Below are 15569 nucleotides of genomic sequence, written 5' to 3'. Positions count from 1 at the left end.
TCTACTACCTGGCCTTCCACCCACTTTCAACATACCCCCTTCCTTTGTTTCACTGCAGGAACATTTACTCCAAAATTCAACTGAGGGGGTGAAACTGATGGGCTCAAAAAGTGGCAGACATCAGGCTCCTCATACCACATAAGGAGAAAATTCTCAGTGAGGCACAGAATTGCACAATTGCTCACAGGATACCACAGTGGCCAACCAAACTTCACTTTGGTAGGTTCTCTATCTAGATTAGACTCAGGAATACAATCTGAGTAGATCAGTTATGCATCTCCAATAATCCCCCAATCTCAGGCAACTGCTCTGCCTTGGCAGAAGGTGATTCCATGTCCTCAGACATTAATGACTTCATTGTAATGTAAGAACAGATACAAGGAACAGCAGATAGGTTTGTCAGAGTCACATAGAAAGATGCATCGAAGGATGGAGGTGCTTATCAACATTATCAGTACCATTCTGACTTTGACGTGCATGTTCAGGTCATTCTGTCTGCTGGATACACATGCAGATCTGCACTCTCTCTAACAATAGGTACTCAGTATCAATGAGAAGATGAGAAAGGGAATGAGGGACTTTGATCCCAGTGCAAGTGTCCCTTCCTCTTAAGAGACCTGGTGACATAAACAAACAAACAATCACCTATGGACAAGGAACCACACACAGGACACCCAAAAGCTTCTTCTCACAACATTCCAGAAGTGTTTGGCTCCTCCACTTCCCTACTCTCTATGATGACAAAGCCTGTAGAATTCAAGCCAAAGAGTGTGAGCTTACATTTGGGCAGAAGACTCAACCAACCTGGGTCTTCTAGGCCAAAAAGGCAGCAGAAATGGCTGTCAAGTCTTTCAGGCCACCATGGTCAACCTCAGAGCAAACTTCCTCCACCTCTGCCATGGACAGTAGGACAACAGCAGATGTATTCACAGAGAGGAAGAAAATACTGAAGGCACATTGCTGACATGGTTGATGAGTCATTGTTAATAACATCTTATTTTTGTGAACATATTTTAACCATGCAAGTGAATATATATCTGTTCTGCCTTACCCACTTGATCATACCCATGTCAAATGAACAGCCTCTTTAGACATACCAAGGATGAAAGTAGTCCTAGTGGTCAAATGTTGGTCATCACTCAGGAAGGAAACCAACTTCTTGATTCTAGATAGCCTCAGATATTAAAAACCTTTGAACCACTGGCTAAACACAATGTGCAAAGGATTGTGCTAAGATCTGGCTTGTGCACACTTATATCTTGTGAAAGAGAATACAGAATCAGTGCTGAATCCATACATCAAGGGAAAAGTTCATTCTATGTATCAGCTTTTCATGGGGTTGTACTCTATCAAGGCTGAGATATAAGACATGAGAAACTTCCACTCCTAAGTCTTAAGTCCACTCCGCCATTCAATCTTGGCTGATGGACATTTCAACTCCACTTACCCGCACTCTCACTGTAGCCCTTAATTCCTTGCGTGATCAAGAATTTATCAGTCTCTGCCTTGAAGACATTTAACATCCCAACCTCCACTGCTCTCCGTGGTAAGTGAATTCCACAGGTCCACCACTCTCTGGCTGAAGAAATGTCTCATTTCCGTTCTAAATTCACCCCTTCTATTTCTAAGGCTGTGCTCACAGGTCCCAGTCTCCCTGCTTAACAGAAACAAGTTCCCAGCCTCTACCCTTTCTAAGCCATGCATTTTCTCCTAAGTTTTTAATCAGACCTCCCTTCAACCTTCTAAACTCTAATGAATATAATCCCAGGATCCTCAGCCGTTCATCGTACATTAGGCCTATCATTCCAGGGATCATCCGTGTGAAACAACGGGCAGCTCGCATATCCACTGTCTTTCATAATTCATTGGTCTGCTGAGAAAAACTGCACAAGATGATGCTTCTCACAGGTTCAACTCTGCCTTAAAAAGATACTCAAGCATTTCAAGGTAAATTAGCAGTGCTTGCATACCTCCAAAAAGAGTGAATGGGAGTAGATAATAGAAGGATCACAAAGAGATTCCCAAGGATTTCTCTCAACTTATTGGATATCACGAGCAATTTCACAGTGCAACAGTCAGGTATAATACAAAATAGAAAAAAGGTGTAAAAAAAAACCTCAGGTCCGATAGAATAAGAGGAGTTTGAATCTGTAATGTTCGCACACAAGTTGTCCTTTTGCCCAGGAGTCAAGCAACGAGTTGTCATGCTGAAGACTCTTGTACACACTGATCCACAATTAACTTTTGGAAAGATGCCCCAGAGCAAAAGGCAAAGCAAATTGACATGCCTCACTCAGGAAAAGTGCACTGATACATGAGACACATAGCCCCTGGGGTAGTCACAGAACTTAAGTATTTAATCAAGTTGCGCAATTTACCTGTTTGATGGACTCAGGTTAACAAACTAACTAACTAACAAGGTTTTAATACTTAACATTATTTATAACATTTATTATAAAGAAATAAATTCTAAACACAAACAAAAACATGGATCATCAACATATAACTTCACTAGCTGAAACTCTAATCACTTCTTAAACGCCTACACCCATGTGGCTGGATCTATCTGCACATGTCAAAAACGATTTATGGAAGAAAAACATTATGGAAACACACTTCAATTGTATCAGTCCATAAGATTCAACGAGGTGCCTCTCTTGCTTCTTCCAAGATCTTGTGATCTTGGACATTTGATCAAAATCCTTTCAGTTCTTTGTTAAAGACACAGGGCAGCTCATATGTTAACTGTTACTCTTTCAGTCACTGGTTAGAGGCAACAGCTTTTGCGAATGATGGTAGGGACTAGCTATCTTTTCAGTTCTTGGTTCCTTCACTACAGAGGAAAAGGAAGAAGCTGCATCTTGCAGTCAGAGACCTTCTGCCTCTAATGTTCACACACAAGCTGTCCATCTGCCCAGGAGCCAATAAGAGAGTTATTGTCATTCTGAAGACTCTTGGTCGATATAATTTCAATTTGGATCAGTTTTAATCAATAGTCGTCTCCAGTTCACTCTGCTTATATATGTCCATGGTGCCACTGGGTCTCAACCTCTTCCTCCAATGCTTGGGGGAAAAAAAGCACCAGTGTAAACACAGCTGACAAAAGATGTCACATTTGTTTCCAAATAAGTAGCAACTCCTATTGTAGACTTTTGTTTACAACACTTTATTGAATTTTGTCCCACACTCCAAAATAAAGAAAAATGAAAAGATATGTTCATTCTAGAGTGTTCATGCTGGTACAGAAGAGAAAAATGTTAATGACAGATGCTAACAACAGAAAATAGCCAGCTGTACTGATAGCTAACTTACACAAACATAACACAGGTAGGAGGAGAAGGCAATCAAATGGCCTTAAACTGTTGAACTCAATTTTGAAAGCCATGAAAGTGCCTAAGCAGAATATCAGGTGCAGTCCCTCTAGCTATGTTGGGCTGCACTAGAGCACTGCAGGCCCAGGACTGAAATATTGGTGAGAGAGCAAGATGGTATAGTGAAATGGCAAGTAAGGGACAGGGGCATCCTTGTAGACTGAGTGGAAATGTTCTACAGAGCAGCCAGTCTGCATTAAGTTTCACAAACGTAAAAGAACAAATACCGTGAACAGTGAATACAGTAGACTAGATTGAAAGAAAGGACATATAAATTGCTGCTTCACCTGGAAAGTATGTTCAAGTTCTTGGTCAGTGAGGAGGGAGGAAATCAGGTGGTAACATTACACCTTCTGCAATTATATGGGATGGTTTCATGATGGATTGGGGGTTGGGGTGGGGTGAGGTGAGGCGAGGCGAGGCAAGGCAAGAGCAGTTAACAGATGCTACGAATGATTGAGGAGTGTAAAGTCTCAGACGGAATGCTGAAGCTGGATGGGATGAAACATTGTTGTTCTGGATGCAAAGTGAAGGAATAAGGGCAGAAGTGCAGGACATGGGGTCCTCAGCATAATCAACCTGTCAGCCATTGTAAGAGGAATCCTTGGTTGAGGAAAAAGGAAGAAATGTCATAAGCACTTATGCGGAAGGCGTGTTTATTGAAACAGATGCAGTAGAGGTAGAGATAGTGGGTGAACAGACATGATCTGAGAAAGTTATAAACTAGCTAATTTCGCAAGTCAGAAGGTTTGGAAATGGATATTACTGGACAGCCTATCCCCAAGAAAGGAAAGAGAACACAGAACAGTACAGCATAGGAACAGGCAGTTTGGCTCACGATGTTGTGCTGAATATGACATCAAATTAAACTAATTCCTTCTCCCTGTCCTTGGTCCACAACCCTCCATTCCTTGCACATTCACACGCTTATCTAAAAGTCTCTTAAACGCCCCTATCGTACCTGCCTCCATCACTGCCTCTGACAGTATGCTGCAGCCGCTTACCGCTCTTTGCATAAAAAAACCCTCACCTCTCCTGAACTTTCTCCCTCTGACCTTAAATACCTGCCCCCTAGTATTAGGCATTTCAACTCTGGGACAAAGATTCTGACAGTCAACCCTATCTATGCATCTCACAATTTTATTGACTTCTATCAAGTGTCCTCTCAGCCTCCATTGCTCCAGAGAAAAACAATCTGAGTTTTTCTTGCCTCTCCTTATAACTCAAACCCTCTAATCCAGGCAGCATCCTGGTAAACCTCTTCGGCACCTTCTCTAAAGCCTCCAAGTGGCAACCAGAATGGAATGCTGTGGCCTAACCAAAGTCTTATAAAGCTGCAACATGACATCCTGACTCCTGTACTCAATTCCCTGATCAATAAAAAGGTAAACATGCCAAAAGCCTTCTTTACCACCACATCTGCTTGTTTTGCCACTTTTAGGGAGCTATGGACTTGAACCTCAAGACCACAACAGAAGTGATAATAGAAGAAAGGACTCAAAAGATGAATCCAATGAAGGGGAGAAAAGAGATGCAAACTGGAAGTAATATTGATTCATTTTTCTAATTTGGTTGACAGCAGGAAACAGCATCAATGCAGCTCACCATGTACCAGAAAAAGAGGACCAAAAAACATCTTCAGCATCTATACACTTTGCCTTTGTTCGTCAGATAAATTATCCTGATGGAAACCTCAACACCTACCTAACCTTAGTGCCATGTGATTTAATGCACTGCTTCAGTGTCGGCTTTTTCTAATAGTTAGAAGGACACGTAATGTGTGCATGCAATGGGAAAGTGGAACTTCTTATATATCAAGCAAACAATCTGATGGATAATGAGTAATTTATTCAGGAACAGAATAGATCAGAAATAACAAGATTCTAGATTAATGGTGCTGGAAGAGCACAACAGTTCAGACAGCATCCAAGTAGCTTTGAAATCGACGTATAAAAACAAGATCCAATTGCTATTTGCAATAAGCAGGGATTGCTTGCAATTTACCAACAGAATAGTAAAATAAAACAAAACTAAACTAAATCCAAATTCAGTTCTTCCATCTTGGAAGTAGGTTTCACAAGGTTATCTTTGACAGTTCTAGCTTGAACATGTATTATTATGCCATGCTTTCTTGGATGGCCCTCCTAATCACTGTCCTTAGAAGATTGCTGTAGATCCCTCATTTTGTCTGCATTCAAGACAATTCCTTTGTCAGCTCCAGTTGGGAAGGGCACAGTAAGGCACAGTGATGTGACTCGCCCTTTCTGGACGACATGGAACAGCCCTACCAGTGCAGTCCAGGCACTAAAACCACAGCTTAAGGAGGCCTATGGTTCATTCCACCATGGCCCTGGTAGAAGTATGACCAGTAAGGACTGCTCCCCTTTGACTTTCACACATTGCCAATTGCTCACAGCATTTGCAGTGTATTTGCCACATAAACTGTTGCAGATGGAGCACTCATGAATGCTGTATGATACTGTGCTACATCACACTCCTTGCTTGTGTCTTGTAGATAGTGACTAGGCACTGGGGAGACATGAGAGTAGTTACTTGCTGCAGAATTCCTAATCTCCAACCTGCTCTTGTAGCCACAATATTTTAATGCCCTTCCAGTTTCTGGTCCATGTAATGCTGATCCCAGTGTTCATAGTGTGAGATTCAATGATAATGCCATATAATGACAAGAGTCAATGGTTACATTCTCTCACTATAGCAATTGTATCCTTCCTGCATTGTGCTGACCAGATTTGCACACAAAACACTAGCTGTAACCTAGTGAGTGTCTTATACAGTTAGAGGATAACACCCCTTTCTCAATAACTTACACAATGAAGGAAAGCATCCAGTGTGCATTCTATACACTTTATCTACCATTTCTGCCACCTTCAGGGACCTGTAAATGTTCACTTCAAGGTCTCTCACTTCCTCTAACCCTCCCAATACCTTCCATGTACATTCCCTTGTTTTATTTGCCCTGCCTAAATGTATAAATCCACTTCTTCAGGTTGAGTTCCACTTGATATGTATCTGCCCGTTTAACAAAACCATTGATACTATCCTGCAGGTAACAGACACCCTCTTCACTATCAACTACCCAACTAATGTTTTGTCACCGACAAACACCCCAGTCTCTCACCTCACATTTAAATCTAAATAATTCATATATACCACAAACAGCAAGGGACCCAATTCAGAACGATAGTACAGTTGAAACTGCTTCCCATTTGCAAAAACATCATCAACCATTACCCTTTGTTCCCGTCAGAGTCAGAGTCAGAACGATAGTACAGTTGAAACTGCTTCCCATTTGCAAAAACATCATCAACCATTACCCTTTGTTCCCGTCAGAGTCAGAGTCAATTTTGGATCCAACTCAACACATTCCCTAAATCACATGAGCTTTAGATTTTTAGATTTTTCCATATAGATTTTTTTAAAATCTATATTGAAAATATCACTACATTACTTTTATCAATGCTGTTCATTACTGCCATTAAAAAATTCAGTTGTTAGTAAGATATGACTTGGTCTTAACAAAATCATGCTGATTAATCCATAATCTTTGTGGGTAACACAATCTGGTCTCTCAAAAATGGCTCTAGCAATTTGCCCATTACAGAGGTCATACTGACCGGTCTATATAATTAGATGGTTTATCTCTCACACCTTTTTGAATAATGGCATAGTGTCTAGACCTTCAATCTCCTGCTACTTCACATCTATCTAGTGAGGATTGGAAAATGATCTTCAGGACATTTGCTGTTTCTTCCCTGGCTTCTCTTAACAACCTTGGATATAATTGATTCAGCTCTGAAGATTTATCCACTTTCTCAGAGGTCATCCTCCAGTACTTGCTTTTTAATTATGTTTATTTTACTTAATATTTCACAATCTCCCTTTCAACCAGAATGTCTATAATCAGTGCTGTGAAGTCAGAGGCAAAATACTCATTAAGAACCCTGTCCCCATCTTGTGCATTCACTCATAAGTTACCTTATATATCTTTAATAAGACCCATCTTTTCTTTACTCATTCCCTTGCTATAAGATGTACTGATAAAACATCCTTGGGTTTTCCTCTATTTTACCAGTCAACACCTTTTCATGTCCTAATTCTTTTTCACCTCACCCCTGTAAATTCTAAAATATGTCTAAGTTTCTGAAAATATTGTTTCTTGATAGTCATAAACTCTTTTTCTGCTTTATTTTACCCTGCTTCCTTCTTCATAACTGGGGGCCTAGATTTGGCAGAACATCTTTTTTGTGGGAATGTCTACACTATGCCTATAAACCTAATTTTTGAATGCATCCCACTGATTTGACTTTAAATTTTTGCCTTCCCCCAATTTCGAACTGCTACTCCTGTTCTATTTTTGTCCCTTTCTATAAAAATGACAAATCTAACTATATAATGACCACAATTTCCCAAAAATGGTCACCCATTGCTACTTCATTCACCTGCCCAACCTAATCTCCTAAAACTAAAGCCAGAATTACGCCTTTGAGCTTGTTATATGCTTGCTGAAATAATTCGGAGTACCGCTCAAGAACTTTGTGCCTTTCATACTGTTTGAAACCCCTGGTGATATTTGGATAGTTAAGGCCATAACTATTATTAAATACTGTTTATTCACCTATAAATATTCCTGCGTAATTCTCAGTCCTACTCTCTCCCATTATTTGCAGAGTGCTTGCCTTTTTCGTTTGAGATCAATCCATACGGACACATTGATCTTTCATTTAAAATATCACCACTACGAGCTGCATTTGATTATTTAACCAATAACACAATGCCTCCATCTTTTTAATCCCCTTGTCTACCCTGCCTGAAAATTCTATATTCAGGAGTGTTGAACGGTTATCGTTGTTCTTCTTTAAGTCACATTTCTATGACAGATATGTGATAGTATGGTATTATTCTATCAAGGCCTCAGCTTAGCAAGTCACTTAGTTCAAGAGCAATTGGGAAGTGGGCAATAAATGAAAATTTCACGAGAATACTTTTGCATGGGATCTGAAGTTAAGAAAGAAAATCCTAATTTTTCTGTCCAATTTATAATGGGGGATCCAATAAATGTTTAAGCTTCAATTGCTGTTTTCAATATTTAAATCACTGCACATACAAAGCATAAGTGTAAAGTCATTCTAAATTTTGTAACAAACTAATTTTTGAAAATAGATTGAAAGGAACATTCAAACATTGCTCAAAAAGTCACCCGATTACTCTTATACATTTTCAGTGACTTACATACCAACTTTTATATTTGTATCATATACATTTATGTAAATTTTGAATCTCAAAAATAATATCAGATTCTAAAAACTTCATTTACATAACATTTCTATAAAGTCCAGCATCCAAAATAATGAGATTGTGGGCTTTTTAAACATGTTTGTTGCATAATACAAATCATTTACTGGATAAAACAAATACCAATGATCCTTATCAATACAATTCATAGAACCCCTACAGTGTGGAAACAGGCCATTTGGCCCAACAAGTTCACACTGATCCATTCCTCTAATATATGGCACTGCATTTCCCCTGTCTAATACACCTAACTTATACACCCCTCAACATTATGGGCAATTTAGCATTGTCAAATCACCCAACCTGCACGTCTTTGGACTGTGGGAGGAAACTGAAGCACCTGGAAGAAACCCATACAGACCCACAACTGAATTATATGCATGAAGGCTGTATCACATTTTACAATTCCAATAATACAATTTACAATTTTACAATAATAGCTTGGAGAATGACAATTGAAGGATAGTGTTTAAAAAAATCAAACAAAATAATAATGCTTTCAGTTTTCACAATGCAGAAATCTGTTATTCCCCAAGGCAAACCATACTGTTTCATCAATACTCAGTTTTATTGTGAACAGTTCAAGTTGGCATTAAAACTTTTAAAACTAGGAGTTAAAAACGTGATCTGTGCATTACTTGCCTAGTCACACAATGCTGGTGATCATGGAATTGCCATTTAAACATTTACAATAACATAATCAACTGTTTGAACAGTATAAACAAATATATGTCTCAGTATCTTACCAAATGTTATGAGATAAAAAGAGTCAAGAACATTTGAAAATCTGTTGCAAAAGGAAACTCTGTGAACACTGCCATGCTCCATTGTTAATTCCTGTAATGCTGCTGAAACTTGAACCTGTAATGTTTCAAATCAGTAATTCAAGAAGCCGTTAAAAGTACGTATCAAGCATGGTTGATAAGGCCAGCTGAGCTTCCCAGCAAGCTCTGCTAACCGCCCTTGCTTTGAATGTGAACTGCTGTGACCATAGTGATAGGAACAGCTTTTGCTGTGATTGGCTGAGTAGCTATTTGAATGTGTTTTTCCAACAACAGAAACCTATTCATTGGCTTTGAAGAAATTTTCTTATGAAGCACACTGATATCCAAAAGGGGAAGTATACCCAAAATCCTGAAATGGAGTATCAGACTTTGACTTCAATAAGAAAAAGCAGCAATCTGCGAGGTGAAGGTTCAAATCTTGATATCATAAAATAATTTTCCTGATATCTGCATCACATTCCTTGTAATTCAAATACAAAGCAACTAAAATTAACAAGTACCATGGGAACAACAGAAAGATTCTAGTTCTCACTGAACTGGTTATAAAAGGATTAAGTTGGGTTAACTCAGGTGTGACCAAATCACCACAGTTATGTTGTTAAAAGTAAAGCTGCACGAATTGCAATGTTATTTTACAATAAATAGACATCACTTAAGGAACTCACCTAGTTTAAAACAAAACTTTGTATCTCAATCTATGTTTAATGCCACACCTTCACCTTCAAACAGAAAATAAGTAATTAAATCAGTCCAAAAATACAAGATTGCTGATAAATGGTTAACATTTATAGAATAGTTATGTGATCAAGCATGGCAGCTGCTTTATAACACATTATAAAATGTACAAAAACACGCAGGGTCTAAATAAATACTAACTAATTCACAGGCATATGAAACTACTTCAATCTGCAAAATAAATCCAACATGCTGTGAAGTGGTTGTAAATGCAAAATGCACAGTCAATTTTTCTTTGTCCAGACACTCATGACCTACATAGGACCTCATTATCATGTTTACATCTAAAGTTACTAAAGTACTCTGTTTTTCTAGTAACAAATTCAATCTTGCCATGTAAGGAGATTGGCAAGAACCAGAGATGGCTCTGTGTGCTTTATTGTTACATTTTCCCAGGCAGAAATGTAAAGCTCACTCATCACACAGAACTTTACTGTGCACTACAAACAGTTTTCATTCCCAGTTAAGACTATCCTCCCAGTAAAACACTGATTTACTGGGTTGTTTGGAGCAGGAATAATACTAGGTCCCAGTGGTAAGTCTATCCTCTCAGGTACTTCAATAACCAAGGGGTAACACTCTAGGAGCATCTGTATAACTAGAGTATAAAATTTACAAACCCACAACAGAAGAACCATCTGAAATCTAACTACTCCATTAACAAATACTTAACTTTGGAGCCAGTTCTACACAAAAGCAATCCTGCCATACCATCATTCCAAACAGGATAACTGCTAATTGGTAAATTGACAAGTAACATTAACCCACATCATTCCTAACAAATAGTGATTCCACAAGTAGGCAGTACAGAGCCCAAGCAACAATTGCCTGTCTAGATGCGCTTAGGTAAGTTAATTATTGCTATATTAGTGCATGTTGCATGCCAGAGATCTTTTTTCTGCCACATTGTTTGCTTTTTATAAATGTGGCCATTTTCAGCATGATAGAACAACATAATATATCAGCCAGCTTGATGTGTAGATATCCAACATCAAATGTGATATAGCAGGCTTACACATTGCTAATTATAAATTGTTTTTAATTGTTATGATCTTGAAACAAGTGCTGAACTTATGTTATGGTCTGGCTAGGGACCAGTAACTTAATGCTTAAAATAGTCAAATTGAGAGCGCTACAGGAATTACTAAAGAATAAAGTCATGAAGTTCCACAGATTTGAACAAACAATTAAATTACAAAACAATGTTACAATGGTAATAAGTTAATATAAAACTCATTCTAATATGTCAAATACACGAGATAAATATTGCTAATACACCGACTGAATATTGAACATATAACAACTGCAACCAAGAGAGAGACGACAAATTTCTCAGCAATCTCTCCACCTAATGCAATTCTGCACTTTTGCCAATGTGAGCTTGAAATTCCTTCTCAAGAACTGTTCTGTTATGGACTGCTTAGATGATTGTATTCTTTTTGGTCAATCACGCTGCTTAAGTTCTCTGGGATTCCAAATTGCATTCCAGTACTTATTCACAAACACAACTTTTGACAGTTAGCTTCCACAACATAGAACTGCTTCTGGATCTTTTTCTGAGCTCTAATGTACCTCAGTTGCATGGAGCAAATACTGCTTGGGTGTTTCTTTCACTTTCATTCACACCTTCACCAAACAATTAATGGCATAAACCTCCCCCTTAGCACCCCAGTTTTTGAAGATGCTTTATAAATCATGACTCCAATTCTTAGTTGCCAAATAATTCCTAGAATGTTTTCCTGACTACTAACAACATAAAGCCATCCAATTGCTCTTGACTTCTCTCTTATTTCTAGATGCCGGTTGGACTGGGGTGAACAAAGTTAAAAATCACACAACACCAGGTTTAATTGGAAGCACTAGCTTTCGGAGCACCGCTCCTTCATCAGGTGGTTGATCAACAGTTTTACAGTTGCCTTATCATTTTTACATACTTTAAAATTTCAGCACTAGTTTGTCACACAGTTGTATCTACTGTACACAGGTTTGTATGACATTTGTGCTGGGGAAGCAGAAGATGGTTTAAACACTTGCTAAATTCTGATGGGATTAAAATGTATGGTCTGAGCTTGCATAATCAAGAGTCTTTGAATATAGTAATACTAGTAAAAAAAAAAGTGAGCAATTATACCTGTACTAAATAAAAATTTAGAGGACATTAAACGAATTCCGGCAGCTGGGTCATGAGATTTCATTCACTATTGCCAGTTTGACAAATCCCACACATTCATTTGTGCAGTTTCATGGAAGCACTGTTTTGACAGTAAATCTCTTAAAGCGGTAGCAGCCCTATTTAATGTGTATTAAAAAAGTTTAAATCCATACATTATGGACTAACAATTTCTGTCATGTTGTACGAAGGAAATTTCAAAGAGATAAAGAGCAGCAGACTGTAGGGACATTCTAGTGGAGGAAACTGTGCAATGTCCTGCAACCGATTCAGGTCCCGAGAGATGGTTGCTAAGGGTTAATTAGTGCTACAATCTTTTCAAAGTCTCAAGTGAGTTATGGAGACACAACGGTGGAGAGGGAATTGTTCTGAGTTAGTTACAGTATTAACTCCTATTCAGGGGTTGCCTTTGATGCAAAAATCAGGTTCAAACACTGCTTGCAGCATTGGTCAATTAAGAATTGAAAGGTGTAAAGAAACAGTAATAGGTTGGAACGGATGTTTAATGTAGTTTATCTTGGAAGACTAAAACGTTCTACAAAAACACGGTTTTGAGAAGATTTGGAGCTCAGGTTGAGGTTTTGGATGTAGGTTTGTTCACTGAGCTGAAAGGTTCATTTCCACTTACTAGGAAACATCTTCAGTGGGCCTCATGCGAAGCAATGCTGAAAATTCCTGCTTTGTATATGTTTGGGTTTATTTGGATTGGTGATGTCATTTCCTGTGGTGAAGTCACTTGTTCTTTTTCTTAGTTAGACCCCATCTATCACCCCCTATGTGTTTGTTGATAGGATTCCAGTTGGAATGCCATGCTTCTAGGAATTCTCGTGCATGTCATTGTTTGGCTTGTCTTATATCTTCCTCTTACATTCTCACTATAATCTTTGAACATGTCTTTAGTGGCTCCTGAACAGTCCTGAGTGACCTATCAAAAGCCTTATATTAAGCCCTTCCTTTATTACTAGGCAAAATTGAGTTCTTTTAAAATTCATTTCTGGGATGTAGGCTTTGCTGGCTGGCCAGCATTTATTGCCAGTCCCTAGGTGGCCTTGAGAAGATGCTGGGAGGAAGTGAGGACTGCAGATGCTGGAGACCAGATTTAAAAAAAAGTGTGGTGCTGGAAAAGCGCAGCAGGTCAGTCAGCATCCGAGGAGCAGGAAAATCGATGTTTCGGGCATAAGCCTTCTTCAGGAATGAGGCTGGTGTGCCTAGTGGGCTGAGATAAAAGGTGGGGGGGGGGGGGGGGGGGGGTAGAATTTGGGGAAGGGGGCGCTGCGAATACAATAGGTAGAATGAGGTGAGGGTGAGAGTGATAATCCAGAGAGGGGGTGGGGGCGGAGAGGTCAGGAAGAAGGAGTTCGACACGCGGCTAGACAGAGCATTTCTTCCGCCGCCTTCACCTCCCACCTACTTCTTCAACCAGGACTCTCGCCCACCCTCTGACGACCCGTTCTCCCGCCTCCAACACACCCCATCCACCTGGACATCCCATGCTGGCCTCTTACCCGCCCTCGATCTCTTCATAACCAACTGCCGCCGCGACATTGACCGCCTCAACCTGTCCACCCCTCACCCACTCAACGCGCAGCCCTCCACTCCCTCCGCTCCAACCCCAACCTCACCATCAAACCAGCAGACAAGGGAGGCTCAGTGGTAGTTTGGCGCACTGATCTTTACACTGCTGAACCTAGACGCCAACTTGCAGACACCTCCTCCTACTGCCCCCTTGACCATGACCCCACCCCCACCACCAAACCATCTCCTCCCAGACCATCCATAACCTCATCACCTCAGGGGATCTCCCATCGACCACCTCCAACCTCAGTCCCACAACCCCGCATCGCCCGTTTCTACCTCCTGCCCAAAATCTACAACTGCCCCGGCCAACCCATTGTCTCAGCCTGCTCCTGCCTCACCGATCTCATCTCTGCGTACCTCGACACTGTCCTGTCCCCCTTAGTCCAAGAACTCCCCACCTATGTTCGGGACACCATCCACACCCTCCACCTCCATGATTTTCACTTCCCTGGCCCCCAATGCCTTATCTTCACCATGGACATCCAGTCCCTATACACTTCCATCTGCCATCACGAAGGCCTCCAAGCCCTCCGCTTCTGCCTCTCCCGCCAACCCAACTAGTACCGTACCACTGACACCCTCCTTCGACTGACTGAACTGGTCCTCACTCTTAACAACTTCTCCTTCCAATCCTTCCACTTCCTCCAAACCAAAGGAGTAGCCCTGGGCACCTGCATAGGTCCCATCTATGCCTGCCTCTTCATCGGATATGTGGAACAGTCCATCTTCCGCAGCTACACTGGCACCACACCACACCTTTTCCTCCGCCACATTGATGACTGTATCGGTGCTACCTCGTGCTCCCACAAGAAGGTTGAACAGTTCATCCACTTTACTAACACCTTCCACCCCGACCTCAAATTTACCTGGACTGTCTCAGACTCCTCCCTCCCCTTCCTAGACCTCTCCATTTCTATCTCGGGCAACCAACTCAACACAGACATTTACTATAAACTGACCGACTCCCACAGCTACCTAGATTACACCTCCTCCCACCCTGCCCCCTGTAAAAACGCCATCCCATATTCCCAATTTCTTCACCTCCACCACATCTGCTCCCAGGAGGACCAATTCCACTACCGAACAACCCAGATGGCCTCCTTCTTCAAAGACCACAATTTCCCCTCCAACATGGTCAACGATGCTCTCCACCGCATCGCCTCCACTTCCCGCACCTCCACCCTTGAACCCAGCCCCTCCAATCACAAGGAAAGAACCCCACCAACCTCCGGATACATCGTATCATCCTTCGTCATTTCCGCCACCTCCAAACAGACCCCACCACCAGGGATATATTTCCCTCCACACCCTTATCAGCGTTCTGGAGAAACCACTCCATCCGCAACTCCCTCGTCAGGTCCACACCCCCACCAACCCAACCTCCACTCCCAGCACATTCTCCTGCAAACTTAAAGAAGTGCAAAACTTGCACCCACACTTACCCCCTCACCTCCCTCCAAGGCCCCAATGGATCCTTCCATATCCGTCGCAAATTCACCTGCACCTCCACACACATCATTTACTGTATCTGCTGCACCCAATGTGGTCTCCTCTACATTGGGGAGACAGGCCGCTTACTTGCGGAACGTTTCAGGGAACACGTCTGGGACACCTGCA

General features: G+C 40.9%; 1 protein-coding gene across 3 annotated transcripts in view; it reads right to left on the bottom strand.

Moving 5' to 3' along the window:
• LOC140469243 (regulator of G-protein signaling 3-like) overlaps positions 1-15569 on the bottom strand; it is a 271500-nt gene that overhangs the window by 226915 nt on the left and 29016 nt on the right. Inside the window, exon 1 of one of the 3 annotated variants that reach the window (XM_072565578.1) lies at positions 9431-9606. The exons of the other annotated variants lie outside the window; for them this stretch is intronic. Within the exon in view, the coding sequence (XP_072421679.1) occupies positions 9431-9512 (82 nt within the window). The 5' untranslated portion in view covers positions 9513-9606. Of the gene's footprint in view, positions 1-9430; positions 9607-15569 lie in introns of those variants that run through there. 3 annotated transcript variants of the gene reach the window in all.

This window comes from Chiloscyllium punctatum, chromosome 49 (genome assembly GCF_047496795.1).
Source record: "Chiloscyllium punctatum isolate Juve2018m chromosome 49, sChiPun1.3, whole genome shotgun sequence".
Classification (NCBI taxonomy): domain Eukaryota; kingdom Metazoa; phylum Chordata; class Chondrichthyes; order Orectolobiformes; family Hemiscylliidae; genus Chiloscyllium; species Chiloscyllium punctatum.
Note: the sequence above shows the minus strand (reverse complement) of the source record. Positions and strands in the feature narration are given on the sequence as shown.